General features: G+C 34.0%; 1 protein-coding gene across 1 annotated transcript; it reads left to right on the top strand.

Moving 5' to 3' along the window:
* Positions 1-1,791: 1,791 nt before the first annotated feature.
* Positions 1,792-4,125, top strand: LOC131943272 (uncharacterized). The gene is made up of 3 exons (XM_059303290.1): positions 1,792-1,915; positions 3,252-3,318; positions 3,980-4,125. Exons 1-3 carry the CDS (start codon positions 1,805-1,807, stop codon positions 4,123-4,125), a joined length of 324 nt encoding a protein of 107 aa, XP_059159273.1. The 5' UTR covers positions 1,792-1,804.
* The last annotated feature ends 14,699 nt before the right edge of the window (positions 4,126-18,824 follow it).

The following is an 18,824-nucleotide window of genomic DNA, read 5'->3' on the forward strand; positions in this document are numbered from 1 at the left end:
ATTTAACAAATGAAGCAATATAATTCTAAAATAATGTTGTAATACGTTTGCATTGTGCAGAAACATTGCGTTTGATTACTAATATCTAGTTTATGTTTTTATGAAATTAGATATACAACCATCAGCCAATAGACACATCTTTGTAAGCTACTGCCATAAAGACAAGATTTTGGTGGATAAAATATATAAAAGTTTGAAGGTAAACAAAGCTTGTTGTTTTTCAATTATTTAACTTATTGTTATCTGTCTAAAAAAGTAAATATTTAGAACTCACGGGTAAATACAGTTCCTAGAACGACTTGAGTTATCCTTCTTTCATTAATTAGCCGTTGATAGAACATCATAATTGTAATGTTATCTTGGGAAAAAGAAGGCATTGTCAAGGTATTGAGAGAAAATCATGTAGTTTTAAATATATTATAATAACTTGGAAATGCAATAATCAAAGATTACTGACTTTTTTTTCAACAAAATTCTTATAGTTTGTTGCCCATCGCATACATATATATATATATATATATATATATATATATATATATATATATATATATATATATATATATATATATATATATATATATAATCGAAAATAATAAACAAAAGCCCACCTTGTTACCTTTATTACAATTCTAGGACTGATGTCTATTATATATTGTTTTGCTTATTTTAGATTGTCGCCTAAGTTTTAATAGTGTGCATAAGTCCTCTATCATAATGGAAAAGGGATACACAGCATTAAATAAAAAAATGGCTATAATATTAAGTTTAGTCTACTTATTCGTATTTATATACATGAAAACACAAACATGCTTAGTTTACACATTCCTATGTGCGGGTTGTAGTGTTGTTAGCACGGTGGAGGTGTTGGTGCGGTATGTTATGTTATTCTATTCCCTTAAGTATTTTTAATAAAACAGTTGTTTTTGTGTTTTGTCTATTCTCTAAAAGTAGACTTAGTACTTTCAAATCGCATGGAAGTACGGCTATGCAGCTCGTACTAATTACATATATTTTGTCAAATAAGGATGACGGTTTCGATGTTTGGATTGATCAAGAAAACATGGGAGGCAACCTACTAGAAGGAATGGCTAAAGCTGTTGAAGACTCGTGGGTTGTCCTTATGTGTATGTCTGAACACTACCAGAGCAGCCCCTACTGTAAAAAAGGTTGATATTCGTGTTTGTATTCAAACAAGTAATCTTGCACACATTTTCGAACAAAACGCGTACACTTTTTACCCAAAACTAAATATTACTTACTATTTTATTATAATTTTATAGACAACCAACCACCATATTACATTAAATCATATATATATATATATATAACATGTATATATATATATATATATATATATATATATATATATATATATATATATATATATATATATATATATATATAATATATATATATATATATATATATATATATATATATATATATATATATATATGTGTGTGTGTGTGTATGTTTTGCAATGTGTGCAACATTCAACTATGATTACCATTTTATTCTCACGTAGTTAAAAGATATGTATATACATTTTGCACTCTATTACGTTTGCTATAAAGTAAATTATTTTAATATTCTTTAAAACTAGTGTCATTTATTCACCTTAAGTGTCACACCTTATACGTTACATCCTACCATATATCGAATACGTAAAATATTCGCATCAGCAGATATTAATTTGACATATACATTGATTGGCACACTTCTCTATCATATATTTGTAATCTTTAAACCGACGTTATTTACAACAGAAGCTGAATACACAGTCGAGCAGCATAAAGAATACATTATGCTTAAAATGCAGGAAAACTTTTCCCCTAATGGCTGGCTAGGTGTTACACAAGGGGCCAAAAAATTCTACAACTTTAGTAAATCTGGCAATTATGAAAGCATGCTCAAGGTTTGTATCAGTTTTTCCCACGTTTTCTTTAACTTGCTTTAGCGTCTGTTTGGTTTTCCAATCAAATCTTGCGATCGAAATTTCGGGCACTTCCCAGTTAGCTAGCGCGCTGAAATTTTCAGGGAAGCTTTGTTTCCAATGACAATACAATATTCAATTGTTATTATTACTAAATTGATTCATGGAAACATTTTATTGATCATTTTATACCCCTATATATTTGTACAAAAAGGGACATAACCTAGTAATTGTAATTTGATAAAACAAGATTCGGTACTTTCCCTCTTGTGGCTTACTAAAGGAGCAAGCACGCGACTGGCTGAGTAGTGGTCACGCGGTGTTTGTGTACAAACCTATGCAAATCTGACTGATCAGAAAGTAGAATGTTGATGGTGGAATGGTTTGCATGCGAGGACAAAATGGTGAAAGAAACGGCAACACAGAAGATACGTCGATTGGAAAAGGCACGTGTTTTTTACGAGTTGTCTTCGTTTACCCAAAAAAAAAGGGAATGCGAAAAGATAAAATCGATAGCAAGATTTTAATGCAAAAAAACAGACAAAGACTAAAAAGACTTTTACATCTTATATTAACAATGACCGATAAAAAACTTTTACTTCGCTCCTCACGTTTTTCATCACTTATAGTAGAGTGATCGCTTGCATTATTGTGATGTATAGCATTTATTTTCTACTTTTTAGTCAATCAGAAAAACGTGGGTTTTTTTTTACTTTTTTAATGATAATTAATTCTGATTGATAGTTACATAGTTAAATTCATCGGATGAACTTTGCAATGCTTTAGTTTTTACATTGAACATAAGGCTCAGTGGTTATTATCAGAGATATAACAGAAATGTGCTAATGTGTTAACTTTCGTCCTAAAAATAAAAAAAAATTGTAAAGGCAAACCTTGTGAGGCCCGTACGTACATTCAAACCGAGGCTGATCTTGATTGATTGTCCGGTATAAAAATCAAAACATGTGCACCGATTTGATTCACTTCGCCACACTTATGGACTATAATAAAAGATTAAGTTTAGGGATGAAGGAAAGAAAAAGACAATGTAAGGAATGAAGGATAGTGATAATTATAGTGATATAGATTGGGATAATTATAAGGATAGGGTTAGGGTTTTTGTTTATAAGTATGTTTGTGTTTGTGATTATGTGTTTGTGATTATGGTTGTGGCTGTGGTTGAGTTTACTGTTATTTATATTTTCTATAGTGTCCATATTAACACACGGGCATTTAATTGAAAACTGTAAGTTTCCCACAACCCGTTCAGAGCCAGGTATTTTCTGCTAATGTATTAATTAACATAATTTTTTTAAAGGAATTAATCACAGAGTTGCAGGCAGTACGTCATCGGGTTTTGCTGGACCTAAAACAAGTGCCAAAAGGTAAAAAGTTTTTAATTCTTTGTCCAATACTTTACTTAGCTTAAACTAGCTGTACATGGTGAACTATTTTATTACGATTACATTCTTGCAACTTTTCTAGAAATGTGTTGGAAAGTTAGCTATATTGAAAGTAAAGTGTAAGATAAATTATTTTCTAAAATTGAGGATCACAAGTACATTTCATATTCAAAAAGCAAACTACAAATTTATAATTAGACCTGTAAACCACTTTTTAAAAAAGCAGGGGACTTTATGAGGCCATAATGTATACAATTTAAATGTACATGTATACCTTTGTTTTAATTACTTTGTAGTAATTTTAGGTAAATCTTGATGTGTTATTTTGTGTTATGTTATCTTTTGTATTTTAAAATGAACTTTATTTTTATACATCAAAGCGAAGTAGTGAGTGTACACATAATGCGCCTTATATGCCGCTCTCCCCTACCAAAATAAACTGCGTACGCCCCTGTGTTAAGGACAACCTGTGTTTTATTTTCCATGGTTCATCTGTTACTGATTGTCCACACTGACAAAATCCTCTCTTGAATCAAATAAGTCCGGTGTGTGTCTTGACTTCCTAAGATCGACTGACTTAACAGCTGCGGTTCGATCTAACCCCACTGGATAACAATTCATGTAACTTTTTTTGTTAAACTAGCTCAAGAGAAGAAATCCCCTACAACAAGTACGACTCAGCCATCTCTGCCCACGACATCTGAAACAAGAGAGCCAACGAATGCTGAAATGCCAACACCACCTATTACTGAACCACCGCCACGGGAAAGTACACCGCCTGGTACTTGACATTAAAATGTTACAAGATGCCGTTTAAAATTATGGATTCAAAATAAGGGCTCTGGTTATAAAATAAACTACACACATACACACACATATATAAAAAATATACATATATATATATATATATATATATATATATATATATATATATATATATAAATATATATAATATTTAGCCTATATATATATATATATATATATATATATGTATATATATATATATTATATATATATGCATTATATAAATATATATATATATATATATATATATATATATATATATATATATATATATATATATTATATAAATATATATATAATATATATATATATATATATATATATATATATATATATATATATATATATATATATATATATATATATATATTTATATATATATATATATATATATATATATATGTGTGTGTGTATGTATGTATGTGTTTGTGTGTGGATCTGTGTGTGTGTCTAGATGTGGGTGTGACTGTGTGCGCATGTGTATGTCTATGTGTGTGTCTATGTGTGTAGACCATTTGTGCGTTGCTTGCTGCCATCTAAGTAGAAAGGAATTTAACTCAGTATGGATGATCAACTATAATAAAAGTTAATGTGCACAACGCAGAATCTATTAACAGCTAATAGTGCAAACTATTGACGCACCTTCCCTAAGAGGCGTTTTAGTAAAATGCATGACAAAATTCTGCTGATACATTATATTGTAGTTCAACACGCACATTGAACTCAATTAAAAAAATTTAAACATATATATATATATATATATATATATATATATATATATATATATATATATATATATATATATATATATATATATATATATATATATATATATAAAACTTAAATCCCATGTCTTTCCTTAGTTGACAGAACAAACCCAAAAGAGAGAACACTTACAGAGGTAGAAGTTTGTAGATTTGCAACAGTTGTAGGGAGTAACTGGGAACTATTTCTTCTTGTACTCAATTTCAGTTCAATACAAGTCGAGAAAGAAAAACAAAATTGTGGTTTTAATGTACAAAGAACAATAGCACGTTGTTTAGGTATATGGTACCGTAACAATCGTAACAAAGCAACATATCAATATATGATAGAAGCCTTGGTCAAGGCGAGAGATCAACTTGATGTTGACGTTGATATAGAGCTAGCGGAGAGTTTTTTCAAGAGCTAAAATTGTAATCAAGAGGAAAATCTTATCATTTTATATAGATTATCCTTATTTGAATATAATTAGTCTACTTTTTTGTTGGTTTTTTTTCCATTTAAATGTTTAGTTATTTTTTTGGACAATAGAGTAAATATTTTTGGATTAGTATATCAGTTTGGATTAGGTTCACCTGTTGTCCTAATTTATAAAATAATTCAGATTAATTTAATTGTGTAAGATTTCATAAGGCTTGTACAATTTTGCAGATGTTATAACTTTTGTACACTTCCGTGTTTAATAAACAGCGTGACAGTTTATTGAAAATCAATCAGATATTGCATTTCTAAGCAATGAAAAACCAACTGGAGAAAGAAAGTTCGATCTGAAATTCACCTCACAATCCAACAGTCGCTACATATAGTGCTATCGCACACTGTAGTCGAACTTACGTATTTGACCGTAAGCTCTAGATTTTAATAAGTATTAACTGCTTAAAAATATTTTAATATATTTGAGATTTTCAAAACGTTGTTTTTACTTTATACTAACCTGTGTTTTCATACAGTGTCTACATGTACATAATAGAGGCCAAAAATGCGGAACTTAATTTTTTTTAAATAGTAAAATTAGTTCGACTCTATTCAATATACAACACAAAGAAAAGTATGTGATTCATTTTATTAAACAAGTACTTGTAAATAAAATTTGCTAAATATTTCATTTTTAAATATGATTTGAAAACAATTATCTTCATTACAGTTTATATGTAACAATGTAATACTTAAAATTATAGATAAACTAAAAATATAGATGTTTGTTCTGTTAAATATTTCAACCAATGTCTGTGTGCATGTCTGAATGTCGCTATGATATTGTTGGTAAAAACGTTTGTTTCATTAAAAAATGGAATTAAGTTTGTATTCAAAGTTTGTATTGAATTACGAATAAAAATATGTCTTAAAGATTGTGTACCATATGTTAACCTCATAACTTAATATTACATTGTGTTCAAATATTTAGTTGCCATACAACTACATGTAGCTCTATAACCTCATCTCGCCTCACCTTACCTCACCTTACCTCACCATACCTCACCTTACCTCACCTCACCTTACATCATCTTACATCATCTTACCTCATCTTACATCATCTTACCTCATCTTACATCATCTTACCTCATCTTACCTCACCTTACCTCACCCTACCTCATCTTACCTCACCTTACCTCATCTTACCTCATCTTACATCATCTTACCTCATCTTATATCATCTTACCTCATCTTACCTCATCTTACCTCATCTTACCTCATCTTACCTCACCTTACCTCATCTTACCTCACCTCACCTTACCTCACCTTACCTCACCTTACCTCACCTTAGGGGTCGTCCATAAATGACGTCACGCTTTTTAAGCCATTTTTTACCCCCTCCCCCCCCTACGTCACACATCGTCACAAAAATTCAGACCCCCCCCCCCCTAAAATGACGTCACACTCCACCCCACCCCCCCTAATTTACAATTTATCCTATGTTTTAAATTTTCTGTGTTTTCATCCCTTTAAAATTACCGCTCGTTGACACAGCATTAAAAATGAGCGCGCAGGACCCATTCGTGGCACCAGCAGGTAAACAGTAATACAGTTTACTTAATGTAAATGTAGGTATTTCTTGCAGACATGACGACACACGTGAGAATAACCATATATTGAGTATAATATGCAAATTATTTAAATGTCAGCAGTATACCCAGACCTTTACTTTTCCTGGTATAGTTCATTATAGCCTATAAAATGGACTTCATCTCTCAAAAGCAAAATAAATGTAATAGATTTTTAATAGTAAAGACTCTCCACTAGATTATTAAATTGCGTGTTTTGCTGTTAGCGAAGAGGATGTTGAAATAGGACAAGAAATACTTTCACACTGACTTAAATCTAAGCAAGTTTTATAGAAATTTCATTAATAACGATTAAATAATAATATCAGTAACAAGTTATACTTAACCGACGATATCTATATACATTCATATTTCTAAATCTTAGCAAGATCATTAGCAGAAGTATTTTAAAAAACTACTTACAACAGTATTAATATGGCAATCCTAAATTAAAAGTTGTGATATTTAATTTTAAGCTTATTCATTCTCCCATGGAGAATTAAAATGTTCCTTCATTGAATACACAGGGACGGAATTGATTTTTTTTCCTGTATGGAATGGGAATTCCCTTTACATCAAGGTCTTCCTCTTCTATCCAATCTACACTCTCACCATTAATTTCATTGGCAATTATAACCATCAGTTCACGTTGGCGACGTGCAGCAACTCTCAGAGGCCTGATGCGCTGTAATGGCACAATTGATGATTCCTGTTTGTGAGTTAAAGAATGATTGCGCAGCATAACCAATGAAGAGAAGTATGAATGACACTTCTTACAAACCCTGTCGCTGATCACGGATTGAACAGACGGACAATACAAATCATAAGGGATTGTGCGATAAGGATTTGAAGAGCGGGAAAGGATTTCATCCACTTTTATACTTTGAGCAACAAAAAGAGATGGAAATTTATGTGAAGAGCCATCTGTTGAACGCTCAGGTATTGTTAGTCCACAGTTTGTTTGGGCGACTGGTAAAGGTGGAGGAAGAAATCTATCAGTTATTACGCTGAAATACGAGCTTCTTGGCTTTGAGCAACATTTACCATCCATGCATTTAACAATCTGAGTCAAATACTGGCTAGTTCTCACATGAATATCATGCCAACGCTGATCTTTTGAGAGCAGAGAAGTTTCAAGGACTTCAGACTCTTCTGGATCTATGTATGCTGCCACTGTAGGAAATGTATCCACTGTCAAGTGTGACCATATTTCTGCAAAAGTGTTTCCGGCAAACTGAAAATTCTTCTTCTCTAAATCTGTGTCTATTGTGACTCCTCTTTCATCCAAATGACTGCCGTAGTGGTCATGGGGTAAAACTAATCCTGTGAGCTCATTGCTAAGTGGCGCCATTTTTCTTTCAACCCTATTAAATGACCTTCTTCCTGGTGCATTTGTAGCAATGAACAAACCATCATAGTTCTGATTGAGAAAGTGGTGTACCGCAACTTTGATCACCTTTTGATACCTAGGATTTTCGTATGGGCCACCATCAACCGTCAACACTAATATTGGTTTAACAATTTTATCCACACCGCTCTTTGTGATATCATCAAATTCATGTAAAGTAAGTAATTTTTCAAAATCAAGTCCATGACTAAGCGCTGTGGATGAGGAATGTTTACCAGATCTGATTGATATGTATGTTGGGCCGGAGTATCCAACAGCTTCTCGATTTCCCAAGGCGTTGGGCTGAATTTTTATCCCTGCATAAACTGAAGGGATCAGCTTATGTCCAGCAGCCACAACCCAGTCATGGTCAGGCAAGCTCACCCTGTATTCCATGTGCATGAGCAATGGACTCTGTTTTTTAGCTGCTGTCAACCCAAGCGGAACGCGGGCCTTGTCATTTTGACTTATAAAGCATACCTCATTCGGTCCAAGCATGGAAGCTAACTCTTCTAGGTGATGCAGTGTTGCCGCTGTAAACAAGCGATCAATGTGATTTGCATGGCAATCGTTTTGCGCTCTTATCAGTTTTACTGGGACTGTCGATACATGTCGTTGCCCTTCATGAGAAGAAGTACGTCTTGGCAACAGTCGAAGGTACAGCCCACTTCTACTAATTATAAACCCATCCTGTTTTAACTGATCAGTTAGCTGATCTAATGTTTTAATAGTCCTGTAGACTTCGTTCTGCCTCCTCTCGTGTGATGCTGATCCATGCATAGCAATGTTTATGATAGTTTCCAATAAAGAAGATTGATCTTCTTCAATCCTTGGCCTGCCAGAATTAGATCCAACATTCAAAGTGGCGCGTAGCCCCGGATTCTCTTCAAACAAAGCATTCAGTTTTCTTTTCTTTTCATTTCGAGCTTTCTGAGATCTTATTTGATCAGATATCTTCCTCTTTAGCTTTTTTTCCAAATCACTCTTTTTCTGATTCTTTTCTTTAAGCTCCATGTTCTGTTCCTGCGTTAACATTCCGCGAGTTTGTCGCGCATACAAGCCAACTAGATCAGAATTCAGAATCTCAATCGCTGATTGTAAGTTTATCTGGACTGTAGCCTGCTTAGATGTTGATGGTTTGCTGGTAGAGGGTTTGAAATCACTGACTTCATGAGCATCGTTCACTTTTTCATCTGACTTCAGTGACTTATTAGTATTAGGTATTTCTTTTGCCAAATCATAGGGTGTTTTCTTATTTGTAGATGTAGATACAGATGTTTGTTTGGCCCAAAACGTCAAAAGTGAGCCTTTTTTAGCGGCAGCAATTGCTTTTAGCTCTTGCAGCCAGACTCCGCTTTCAAGTGAAGATCTAAATCGCTTTTTAGTTGAGTCCACTTTTCAACGACTTCTTCTTGGCAAATCTTTTTACTCTTTTTAGGATATGCCAGCACGTAGGCATAAAAAATACATTGGAACATTTTATTTTTATCCATCATTAACTGTCGATTTTTAAGCAGTATATATGAGATTATTAGATCTACCTTTCAATTGAAAAGCCTCACACAGACAAAGTTGATTCAGCAAGACACGTGTAGGCCTATTTAAGTTGATCTAATAAACACGCATCACAAGCTGACCCTACACACATCCGCTTTTTTTTGGCCGCACCTACAAAAATCACGTGATCTCGACCTTGGAACTGATCGTACTAGTAATTTTTCCACTAGATCGTTCAACAAGCATGAGCTATCGGCATGAACACCATGATGTAAGGGAGACAAGGCGTGTCATCAAGGGCAAGAGTCGCAGCCCTAAGTGTGAACATAAGTTTTTAAATAAAATATTCGGAAAACGGGGTTTAAAGTTTTATTATGACTGCCCTACTCTGTAAACTTCAAAGAATAGCAAGCATTACACTGATACCCATGCCTGACCCTCACTAGTTGATACGCTTCCGACCTTTATTCATATAGCAGGGAGGGTACCTGTCGTTCCAGCACACAACACACACACACACACAAGCAGGGGACATGTAAGGGACGTAACATCCCGGACGGAAGGTGGAGGGGAGGGATGTTACGTCCCTTACATGTCCCCTGCTTGTTTGTGTGTGTGTTGTGTGCTGGAACGACAGGTACCCTCCCTTTGGTGTATAGTTGTATCCCTTGGTTGAGTGTGTTTACATGGAGCGAGAGGTGTTCACGTGAGGTGTGTCAGGTGACGGGTGTCAGAGCGTGTGCTAGTGTGTGAAGCAGTTAGTTGTAGTGTGGCTGTGGACGTGGAACGTGGAACGTGGTGTTGAGTATTGTATTTATGTTGTAGACCCCTTTTGATCCTTTTATTATTTTAGTACTGTATAGAATGATTATGCTGATTAATTTTTTTATTGTGGCTTCTCACATGTATCATTATACAAATTATAGGTTGAGATAGTCAGACCACGAGCTTGGTGCCCGGCCGGAGAAAAACCATAGTCCACTCTCAGGACCGAATTGTTCAAGCTGGATGCGAGCCACAATCTGGACCAAACTGTCCAGGCTGGATACACGCCACACTCTGGATCAAACTGTCCAGGCTGGATACACGCCACACTCTGGATCAAACTGTCCAGGCTGGATACAAGCCACACTCTGGATCAAACTGTCCAGGCTGGATACAAGCCACACTCTGGATCAAACTGTCCAGGCTGGATACACGCCACACGGTCAAAACGAGGCTTCCTAAGGACTAAAGAATAAGTAGTCGAGCTCGGGCACGAACAGTGGCTAATGGAACAAGAGATTTTTGATCTCTTTAAAGAAAAAAAGATCTGAAGGTGGAGGGGAGGGATGTTACGTCCCTTACATGTCCCCTGCTTGTGTGTGTGTGTTGTGTGCTGGAACGACAGGTACCCTCCCTTTGGTGTATAGTTGTATCCCTTGGTTGAGTGTGTTTACATGGAGCTAGAGGTGTTCACGTGAGGTGTGTCAGGTGACGGGTGTCAGAGCGTGTGCTAGTGTGTGAATCAGTTAGTTGTAGTGTGGCTGTGGACGTGGAACGTGGAACGTGGTGTTGAGTATTGTATTTATGTTGTAGACCCCTTTTGATCCTTTTATTATTTTAGTACTGTATATATTATTAAATATCTTATTATTATTTTTATTATAGAGTGTTAGTGTTATTGTTGTATACGTCGTATTTGTCTGTTGTTATTTATATACCCCTAGATTCTAGAACCCAACACTCACCTTACCTCACCTTACCTCACCTTGCCTCACCTTACCTCACCTCACCTCACCTTACCTCACCTCACCTTACCTCCACATTACTTATAAAAGGCTCAAACAGTGTCTTTACTTTGACTGAATAGTGACGTCACATGATTTGTTTACTTTTTACATCAACAATGGCGGCTTCTATCGAAGAAGATTGTGTTCCCATTCCAATGTTTAACGCGTTCTAAAGCTAATTTTCTGTCGGCTATAACTTTGCTGTATTTATTACGTTCCAACAATTATATCAATTTTCAAGTGTCTTTTTCATTTAGTTTTACAATACATTCCTATAGCTCTACAGATCAGCTGTCGAAGGAAGAAAAGTTATGAATCTAGATCTAGATCTAGGTCACTAGACTTAACGAACTTAACGTTAATTCTTAATTTTAGATCTAGATATCTTGACTTAATGTAAATTCTACATCTAGAATCTATTTCAGGCCTTAACTATTTTATATAAATGTTTGTTTAGCTTCAATGATCATCTTATTCGAGAATGCATAGGATTTATCGGTAAAACTCCATTTCAGCGTATTTTATTCTCGTTGCTTGTTTACCTCCAGTTGAGCGTATTTTATTATAACAACCGAAACACACCAAAACATTAGGAAAACACGATTTATTTTTTGTATTGTATTTTTGTTTTAGCAAATGAATAAAAATGAATGTTTAAAAAACACGACTTAATTATTTGTATTGTATCTTTGTTTTAACAAATGAATAAAAAACAACAAAGAGACTGACTGAAGTGCTTTGTATGTTGGTTACAAAAATAGAGATGCACACTTTGTACAATTAAGTGTTCCAATTTCAACTAAACTGAATAAAAGTATTAAAAGGCACAATGATGCTGCCGAAAGTGGGCCGAGGGGGGGGGGGGGTGGAATTTGGTGAGGGATGGCTTGGAGTGTTAGAGAAAGTGTGACAACTCACGGTGTCATTTTAAAAAAAATAATGTTAGAGGTCGTCCATAAATGACGTCACACTCGTAGGGGGAGGGGGGGGGGGGGTAATTTTGTGACGGTGTGTGATGAGCGGTGGGGGGTTCAGATGGTGCTGCGTCATTTTGGGGGGGGGGGGGTCTTGCTTTTTGTGACGACACGCTTTTTTACAATTTTTACCTCCCCCCTCCCCTCCGTTACACGTCGTCACAAAAAGTCAGACCCCCCCCCCCCTAAAATGACGTCACACCTCAGCCTACAACCCCCCCCCCTCAAAATTTCTGTTGAATTTTTCTTAAAACATCGATAATTTTTCCAAAATCTTGTCAGAACTCTGTCAACATAGAGTATTTTGATCAATTCATATTACAATTTATTAAAACCGTTTTCTAAAACGCGAAATAACGGCTAAAACTTGTTTTTCTAACATTGCTTTTTTTATAATGCAAAAAAGGGACGTCACACCATCTGAAACCCCACCCCCTCCCCCTCATCACACATCGTCACAAAATTGCTGACCCCCCTCTCCCTTACGAGTGTGACGTCATTTATGGACGACCCCACATCATTTTTTTTTAAAAGTCAGAAATTTACTCATACAAAAAAGGGAAGGATGGTAGATTTACTATGAATTTAAATAACATACAACTCTATAGTAAAAAAATTTTTTCAGTTTTAGCAAAACTGTCAAATTAAAAAACACAGAGTTTGTACATTTATTGCATAAATACAAAAATATAAAACAGAATGATTAACAGTGTATCAGTTTCACCATGAGACAAATGCCTTTTTTTTAAAAAAAAATACAATACAAATAAACAAGTCGTGTTTTTTTAAATATTCATTTTTATTCATTTGCTAAAACAAAAATACAATACAAAAAATAAATCGTGTTTTCCTAATGTTTTGGTGTGTTTCGGTTGTTATAATAAAATACGCTCAACTGGAGGTAAACAAGCAACGGAGAATAAAATACGCTGAAATGGAGTTTTACCGGATTTATCTATCTCGGTTCTAGATTGAAATTCTAGATCTAGATCTAGATCTATCTAAAATTTAGATCTAATCTAGATTCTAGATGTAGAATCTAGACTAAACTTAAATTCTAAATCTAGAACCTAGAATCTATATACTAAACTATTTCAGGCCTTAATTATTTTATATAAATCTTTGTTTGTTTATTTATGGAATATGCTAATTTGGAAATTCTTGATCTAGGGCCTATTTGCGTAACTTAAGATTCATACGCGGATTCTATACCGCTAATTTTGCCAAAAAAAAAGTCCTAACGTAAATTCTACTTCTAGGCTTAACGTAAATTCTAGATCTAGCTCTATCTAGATATACTAAACTATTTCAAGCCCTAATATCTTACTTTATATAAATCTTTGTTTGTTTAAATGTTTAGCTATGTAATAGGCAGTGGCGGAACTAGAAAAAAAGGGCCACCCCGCAAAAAAATTTTTTTAGCCCCCCCCCCCCATATATATATATATATATATTTATTTATTTATTTATATGTATATATATATATATATATATATATATATATATATATATATATATATATATATATATATATATATATATATATATATATATATATATATATATATATATATATATATATATATATATATATACAATCACAAAATACGAACATGGGATGCTCATTGCTGGCCTGTTCGGGATTTCATAAACATCAATTAAAAAAAATGTCAACATCATGTCATGTGTGTAAGTACATTAGTGTGTTTTGTGAAAATCAGTTTTAATTAATTTTTGATAGAAGCCATCTCATCAAATAGTCGGTCAAAAATATTATAAAACATGAAAGCTTTGTATAAGTAACGGTGTTTCGTGTTATGTTTATTTTTATGTTTTGTTTTGTATTTATATTATTAATTTTTTAAATAGTATTGATTTGATACATTTCCTTTTTACACAATGCCATTCTTTAGTAATTACTTATTTAAAAAATAATAATTAAGAGAAGTAATTGGTTTTTAATTTGTTTAGTACAAATCTATTAAAAGGAGCTTATGATCACCCCTATTTGACTTTTTTTTTTTTTAAAAAAAGGGAAATAAGTCATGGAAGTGGTTTGAACATTTGCTTATCTTTGATAAGTTTAATAGTAGGAGAAAGACTCGGCTTTCACAGTGGTTTAAAAACAAATAGAAAAATAATATACAAGAGCGTGGGGTGGTGTCTATAGAATAAAGATAATTCAACCGCAGCTACGGTAATTTTTAACAAAACAGCCATCAAGTCAAAAATGAAGGAAAATTTCCCTTTTTTTTAACTATAAAAAAATTTATTATGGTCGGCTCTGGGCCCTTAAATGGCGTGGGCCCCCCCGCATTGCGGGGTCTGGCGGCACTGTAGTTCCGCCCCTGGTAATAGGCTAATTTGGGATAATATTAAATTTGAAGTGCTCGATCTAGGGCGTATTTGCGTAACTTAAGTTTCACAGAAAGGATTCTATACCGCTAAATTTGCTTATAATTGTAACTTTCCAAATAGGTGAGTTGATAGTGTAATCGCTAACCCTGTGTGTGGTACGGGTTCGTAACACATCTTGTAAATATTAATTATTATTTTTTTGTAATTTTTTTTTATAGATGTGAATGATAAAGTTGTCTATCGGGACTTGGCTGGACATGGGGCAGGTGAAGTAGAGTTCACCTGTTTCTGGGTTCTTGGCATTGAATGGATAGTGTGGTCAGAGACTTGCTCGGCCGGAATCTTTTTGTAAACGATAAAAAAATGTTGTCTGAGACTTGACGGGACACTGGGCAGGCAAAGTAGAGATGGGTAGGTGTAGATTTCACCTGCTACGTCAGCATATGAAGGGGTAATGTTGTCAGACCTATGCTCAGCCTATGTTGGTGTCAGTGTTTCTTCCAGATTTTTTTCTCCTGGGGGGGTGGAGGGGCGGATTCTAGGTTCTAGATTTAGAATTTACGTTTAGTCTAGATCTAGATTTAGAATTTACGTTGAGTTTAGATTCTACATTTAGAATCTAGATTAGATCTAAATTTTAGATAGATCTAGGTAAAGATAAAGGTGATGGTGAAGGTGAAGGTTATGGTTTGTTTTTTCGTTTTTGTTTATTTTTGTTTTTCTGTTTGCGTTAGTGTTTGTGTTTTAGTTTGTGTTTTTGTTTTTGCTTTGTGGTTGGTTGTGGCGAGAGTTAAATTTAAAGTTAGAGTTACGTTAAGTGCTATTCGTCCATATTTGCATATCGATATTTAATTGGAAATGTGATATTTTCCTAAACCCGAGTAAATCCGGGTGTATGCTGCTTAAAATCACAAAAGGCACGGTTCTTTCTGTATTTGTGTACAGTGGTGGGGTGTATGGTTAATCGTGTGTATCATTATCAACGTCATTCATGTGGACTCCTTGTGGAGCATATGCACGCAACCACACCTCTCAAACGTACTCGGTTATGGGCGATTCCTCTAAGTTCTGCATAGGAAAGCTGACTTTTCCGTTGTTTATTTTGACCTAGCTGCTTTCGTCTTTTCTTGTTCTAGATTCGTGTCTATTTGGTGATGTTGCAAGTTGGTTTACGAAGGTTGTATAAAATCCATACCGGGACGACTAGTTATGCACTAAACTAAACGACTTTCTTTAAAAATACAACACTACATTACTATTAAAATAACAGTAAAGAAAACGCGGGTAGCATCTTAAATTTCAGTAAAGGTATTCAAAAGATGATATAATGAACCATGCCTTTCTATCTCTATTTAAATAGTAGTGTATTATTATATATTTGTATTTTTAAATTGTGCATTTCCTCCATTTTAGAGCATAATTAAATAAAGCTTTCGTGCATTTTTACAAGCTTTTATTTAACTCACTTCCTCGTCAGTCGTCAGTCTGTCTAGACCGAAACGCAGGAGTGAAAATTCGGAAACTTCTACTTGACCGATACGTTTCACATTTGACACGTGGGTCAAGACATGAAGACAATACAATCTGAAATTAAATTTGACTTAATTGGATGCCTAATTAATTTTTTATGAATTAATTTAAATTTGGACCGAATTAGTAGGCATGTCTTGCCAACCACACCACACGCGTCATCACGTTCAATAGCTGCGCCATCACGGTACGTTCAATAGCTGCGCCATCACGTTCAGTAGGCGCGCAATGATTTTTAGTCATGTAACTCTTTTGTAAATAAAACATGTAAAGTACTGAAAAAAAAATTCATAAAAAACGTTTTAATAACAAGCTTGTATGTAATAATGCAATAAAAAGTAGAAAATAAATTATACACTATTATTTAAATTACTATAAAGAAAAGCGTGGGTCTCTTCTCTAATATTAGTAAAGGTATCCAAACGGTACTAAAGTGACCAACGCTTTTCTTTATAGTAATTTAAATAATAGTGTATAATTTATTTTCTACTTTTTAGTGCATTATTACATAAAAGCTTGTTATTAAAACGTTTTTTATGGATTTTTTTTTCAGTACTTGCATTTTTTTAATGCTACAAAGTTGCCTGACTAAAAACAAAAGCGCACCCAAAGAACATGAAAAATGCGCGTATAATAGCGCGGTAAATAGTAACTTATATAGGACAGTGTAATAATCCATATAGAGTTAGTTAGGCTGCCAATAAAGTCAAATTTTGTGTCAGATTGCATTTACCCATGCTCAAGTTTGGAAACGAATAGGTCGGTTAGAAGCGGTCAAAATTTCGCTCAGCAGTTTTTATCGATGACGGACGGCAAGCAACAGACAAGTTAAATAAAAGTTAGTAAACAACTATAGTACCTCAGCTTATACATAGCCAATCGCACTGTTTAAAACGAACGTAGGCGCCATGGCAATCACATAAAGCTCTGGTCGCCAAAAAAATAACCATGTGGAGCGACGCACTACGCGCCTGATTCAAATTTAGTTAACGACTAAAACAACCCATAGTATACACAGCCTACCGTGCTCATGGAGCCAAATCGCTCCCTTCTAGTGCGCCGGAGAACGCGCCTGGTTCAAAATAGTCAACGAATATTATTGCCCATCGTGTCTTTGGTGTATAGCTTTTTTTTAAAGAACGTAGGCGCCTTAGTGCTCACAAGGGTGCACGGGGCGCTTCGGGTTACGCAAACGCAGAGATAATTTTACCGATGAATATATTAGTACCCATTACTCGCTACGCATGATGCCTAATTAACGGATACCAGGTGCTAGGGTAGTCGCTCTGAACTCAGGGCGTTAAACCACGTATTGACAAAAATCGCAACCTCCCGTGCGCTGCACATAACAAACTTTAATTTATTTTTCCCAGAATGCCATGAAACTTTGAAGAGTTAATAAGAATACTCTTTATCAACTCTTCAAAGTTTCATGGCACTTGGGTGAACGATGCCCAACCGCAATCGACTTATATTTTTTATATACCGTATAAAGAGAAGAATCAAATTGCGCCCTGCAGGGGCGCCACCATGACTAAATTTAAATATTTTTTCTCCCAGACGTTTATCCATGTGTATTAAAAAAAAACCTAAAGTATCATGGCGATAGGGTGAAAGGTGTAGTAATGTAGTAATGCATAAAAGACAAACAAACCCATAAAATACTTTTAATTTGGTATATATAGAAAGATGTTGCTTACTTCTTTTTCAGATCACAAAGGTGACCTAGTTTTTTGTTCCACAAAAGTAGGATACATTTCTAAAAAAAACAGCTAATATTTGACACTGACATAAACACATGTGTAATTTTAAAGGGCGATATTCCGGAAATAGTATAGGGCCTTATCAAATTTAAATCCGGTCTGTTTTACTCTACCTATTCATAATAGCCCAAGACCTGCAATTATATTACAAAACACAACACACAAATAATATTTGCATTTCAGCTTTCGTTTGGTCTAACATATAGATTGAATGAGATCAATTCACATGAAAAGTAAAGTATTGATTCTACTGCCTAAAGAAGAAATCGATTAGTCAGGACATATTTTGAAAAAAATGATTTGAATTAAATTCTAATAATCGAAAATATGTTATTTATCATAAAAATGTAAAACAAAAACCCTTGCAAAATTCATTGTATATATATATATATATATATATATATATATATATATATATATATATATATATATATATATATATATATATATATATATATATATATATATATATATATATGTATATATATTCAAGTTTGTATGATAAGGTAACATACCTTCTCACAGCTCTAGATGCAGTTTTTTCGGTTGACTATCTTTTGAGGCTATTACTAAATTCAGGGTGCGATTTAAAGCGTGTT

The sequence above is a fragment of the Physella acuta genome, unplaced genomic scaffold (genome assembly GCF_028476545.2).
Source record: "Physella acuta isolate Inbredline_101_S28 unplaced genomic scaffold, ASM2847654v3 ptg000450l, whole genome shotgun sequence".
In the NCBI taxonomy this organism is placed as follows: domain Eukaryota; kingdom Metazoa; phylum Mollusca; class Gastropoda; family Physidae; genus Physella; species Physella acuta.